Consider the following 4,721-nt stretch of genomic DNA (forward strand, 5'->3'; position numbering starts at 1 on the left):
CACTCCAGTATTCTTGCCTGGAAAATCCCATGGACAGAGGAGCCTGGAGGGCTACAGTCCAAAGGGTCACAGAGTCAGACCTGACAGAAGTGATTTAGCATGTACACACATATATATGTATTTATATCTATCTATATATATGTATTTATGTATTTGATAAACAATTTGAGAAGCAATATATTTCACATCTCAACTGTCTCATTGCTTGTTTATGCTTCAGAAAATATCATAGACTTCTTCAAGTCAGAGTTTCCTTCTGATCATCCTCCTCAATGCCTCCTTCACTTCCTTGTTCCTCAAAGTATAGATCAGTGGATTTAGTACAGGAGTGACCACACTGTACATAATGGCAATGATCCGTTCCTGGTCCATGGAGCTACCCGAGGCAGGATGGATGTAAATGAAAAAAACAGGACCAAATAAAAGAACAACTACCATGAAGTGAGAGGCGCACGTGGACAGTGCTTTATGGAGCATGCTACAAGAATGGGTCTTGAAGAACAGATAAATAATAATGTAGAAATAGGAGAGAAGGGTTAGAAAGAATGAGCCCATGGCAAAAGTCCCTGTGACATTATTGAGCAGCCACTGGTTGAGCTCAGTGTTCCCACAGGCCAGCTTGAGCAATGGCTTAACATCACAGAAGAAGTGATGGATGTGGTTGGAACCACAGAAGTTTAAGCGAGAGGTCATTACTGAGTGCAGCAGGGCATGGAAAAAACCAATGATCCAGATAGTGACAGCCATCTGGATACAGACCTGATGACTCATGATAAGAGTGTAACGAAGTGGTTTGCAGATAGCCACAAAGCGGTCAAAGGCCATCACGGGCACCAGCATGGCCTCTGTACTACCCAGAAAGTGGAAGAAATGAAGCTGGCTTATGCATCCCAAGAAAGAAATTGCTTTGTGTGTAGAGAGGAAGTTCTCCAGCATCTTTGGCAGAGTCACCGTGGAATAGCAGATATCTAGACATGACAGGTTGCCCAGGAAAAAATACATAGGAGAATGAAGTCTTGGATCAGAGATGACAACTATCAGGATGGCTCCATTTCCAGCCAAATTGAGAAAGTAAATTGTAAGGAAAACCACGAAGAGAACCGGCTGCAGTACTTGGATGTCTGTCACTCCCAGGAGGAAAAATTCAGTGACGGAAGTTTGATTCAGCATCACCTAAAAGACAAAACAATAATGAAATGCTATCTCCTGTGGGCTTCCCTGGTGGCTCAGCCTGTAAAGAATCCACCTGCAATGCGGGAGACCTGGGTTTGATCCCTGGGTTGGGAAGATTCCCTGGAGAAGAGAACAGCTACCCACTCCAGTATTCTGGCCAGGAGAATTCAAAGAGCCGGACATGACTGAGCCACTTTCACTTTCATCAGAACCAAAGGCCTCCTGCTGAGGATTTTCCTACCTAGACACCATATTCTGAGGGAGAGCATTGTTATTTTAACCATTTACAGCACCAGAAATTGTATAATATTTGGACCATTAACTTCATAAATATTAAGGTTACATGTTGGTAATGGACTGTTTCCTAACCACTTGTTTTCTTCATTAGGTTTATCATTATTTTTTCCTTTACCCAGAGATTCGGAGCATGTTGCCAGCCTAGCATCTTATCTGGCTGTGAACTTCTACATTCTGATGCAACTTCCTTATTGTCATCTCAAGTCAGCTCTAACAGAGGGTAAACTTTTAAGCACTCCCCTCTGCTGTCTCTTGACTTAGTAGGAAACCACCTGAAGGGTTTCACTTCAGAAAAAAAGACAATGAAAGGATAATAAGAGCTATAAGAATCTGAATAGAGATGCAAACATTAAAGTGTTCCCTATAAACAGGAAATCATCTCAAGTTTGGAAAATCCCTGAGAGGAGAGACAAAAGATTTTAAGTGACTAAAATAGAAAAGTGAATTAGGGGACATTTCTAGGGATCCTGTGGGATTCTAGGCTTTATAACCAGATAAAGTTTGAGAAATTATCTAACTTTTATTACACCTTTATGAAAGACTGGCTTCAAGGGATTCAGAGTAATTTTCCTTAATCAGTCCAGTTCAGTTACTCAGTTGTGTCCAGCTCTTTGCGACCCCATGGACTGCAGCATGCCAGGCCTCCCTGTCCATCACCAACTCCCAAAGTTTACTCAAACTCATGTCCATTGAGTTGGTGATGCCATCCAACTATCTCATCCTCTGTCATCCCCTTCTCCTCCCACCTTCAATCTTTCCCAGCATCAGGGAAATTAATAATTATTATTAATTTTCCTTAATAGCCAAGTATATTTTGTAAAGTGTTAAACTCTGTGACTCCTGCTTAAGATATAATTGTCATGCCAGATATTATTTTTGGTTCTCTACACAAAACAAAATCGTATCAAAAATTCATTTGGAGAAAAAACCATTTCCTAACATTAAAAAAATATCAATGAAACTTTCTGTACTAAATGATTTATTTCACTGCATCACAGTGAATATGTAGAGATTACATATCTACTTTTGAGAATATCTAGAGATATGGCAATAAAATTGTAGACAGTAAAGAACCTTCATAATCTACAAACACAAGGTTCATTATAAGATAAGAAACAGGTCTAAATCCTTGGCTTGTAAATTTAGTACAGGCAAGAAGACAGATAATATGGACAACTCTCCAGCTTGTCTCCTAGTTCATTTTCCTACCTGGTTGAGTGTTCAAACTCACAGTTAAGAAGGCTTATCAGGTTGACACTCCTGAAAAGTAAATGGTATAAAAATACTTGAAAAATAAAGAGTAGAAACATATTTGACGTGATGGATTACAGTATAAGCTCTTCATCTTCTAAAACCTCTTCTTGCTGAAATTCTGCCCGTTTTTATGATCCACAGATCTTTAAACATATCATCCCTAAGAGAGAGTGTCCCCTGGGTTTGTGAAGATTATTATAAAAATTAACCTGTTACCTTTCTTTCCTTGCAATATAAGAGGATTCTCCTCGGGGAATTCGTATCTTGAGTTCCATTTTTGTTGTTGTTCCTATTTTCTTTGCTTACTGTGTTTCTTTCTTAGTTTTAGAACCACAAACAGTTTGAGACAATTCACAATGACCTCGTGTTTTCTTAAATTACCTTTTATTTCCTGGGACCAGAGGTATGGATGCACTTTCTTATCTTGGGCACTTTCCTTCAAAAACTGTATGAAATGGAAGGAAATTGAGCAATGACAGTTAAAGAATGAGGGCCAGTGATATCCCATTGATCCATACAGAAAGATATCTGTATTTAAATACCTTTTAAATATTTTGGTCATTTATTACTGTGGTTCTATGGAAAACAAAAACAAACAAAAAAAAGAGGAATATGGAGAAGTAGTATTGTTTTTGTTTCTTCTAAATCTGATTCTTCACTGTTGGGATTAACACTAAAATATTTTCTTTAATTTTGGGGTCCCTGAGCTCACATTTCTCTCTGGGAGAATGAGGCTGGTCTCTCCAATGTGTATCTTCACTTCTTCCTATATCCTTTAGGTAAAAAATCTGATTCATTGAAGGAGAACCTGTATGTGATCTAACATCTATCAAAGTTTTCTAATTACAGTTATGAATGCCATGTACTTTATGTATCTTTCTACTGCAGTTTATTTTTCTTGCTTTGCCGAAACTCATTACATATTCATCACATTAATAGTTTCTTGTTCTAGGATATGCTATGAATAGAATACAAATCAATAAGAATTATTGTATACTCATTGTGTAAATTATTGTTCTCAGTCCATATATTTGTATTTCTGTCCTTCCTTGATAATCTCCATATCTTTTTTTCCCCCCTACATCTTTAAAGTGATGCCAAAAATGCTAAAGGGAGGGCTTCCTGCAGGAGGTATTTATTTCTATGGCTGGTTCCTTGATCCAGTTCTTTATCTTTGACTGTCCCAGGATAGCTGGATGCTTCTGGGTGGTTGTCAAAGGATATAATCCCTACTAGTAATTATTACCCTCTCTGCCACTCCCAGATGGTACTTGGAGCTGGTGGACATAGCCCGTCTATTTGGCTTAATGGTGGATGGATTGGTTGTGGCCCTGACGGGCCCAGTTGAAGTTCTGTGGCTCAACCAAAATAGCCACTTTCGCTGTGACTCCATGCCTTTGATAAGCCTGACCTGCTTATCATTCAATATTTCCATGTGATAGAATGGGAAGGACTAGAGAGCTCTTCAAGAAAATTAGAGGTACCAAGGGAACATTTCATGCAAAGATGGGCACAATAAAGGACAGAAATGGTATGGACTTAACAGAAACAAAAGATACTAAGAAGAGGTGGCAAGAATACACAGGAGAACTATACAAAAAAAGATCTTCATGACCCAGATAATCACGATGGTATGATCACTCACCGAGAACCAGACATCCTGGAATATGAAATCAAGTGGGCCTTAGGAAACATCACTATGAACAAGCTAGTGGTGGTGATGGAATTCCAGTTGAGCTATTTCAAATCCTAAAAGATGATGCTGTAAAAATGCTGCACTCAATATCCCAGCAAATTAGAAAAACTCAGCAGTGGCCACAAGACTGGAAAAGGTCAGTTTTCATTCCAATCCCAAAGAAAGGCAATGCCAAAGAACGCTCAAACTCCTGCAGAATTGCACTCATCTCACACACTAGTAAACTAATACTCAAAATTCTTCAAGCCAGGCTTCAACAGTACATGAACCATTAGCTTCCAGATGTTCAAGCTGGATTTAG

At 38.9% G+C, this 4,721-nt stretch overlaps 1 protein-coding gene across 1 annotated transcript; it reads right to left on the minus strand.

Annotated features, from left to right (window-relative positions):
• Positions 1 to 243: 243 nt before the first annotated feature.
• On the minus strand, positions 244 to 2,744 carry LOC104997025 (olfactory receptor 12D2-like). Its single transcript, XM_010851462.1, has 2 exons — positions 2,680 to 2,744; positions 244 to 1,173 (listed from the first exon to the last, which is right to left on the minus strand). The coding sequence occupies exon 2, from the start codon at positions 1,168 to 1,170 to the stop codon at positions 244 to 246; it is 927 nt and encodes a 308-aa protein (XP_010849764.1). The 5' UTR covers positions 1,171 to 1,173; positions 2,680 to 2,744.
• Positions 2,745 to 4,721: the final 1,977 nt, after the last annotated feature.

The sequence above is a fragment of the Bison bison genome, unplaced genomic scaffold (genome assembly GCF_000754665.1).
Source record: "Bison bison bison isolate TAMUID 2011002044 unplaced genomic scaffold, Bison_UMD1.0 scf7180017851753, whole genome shotgun sequence".
NCBI classification, from domain to species: Eukaryota; Metazoa; Chordata; class Mammalia; order Artiodactyla; family Bovidae; genus Bison; species Bison bison.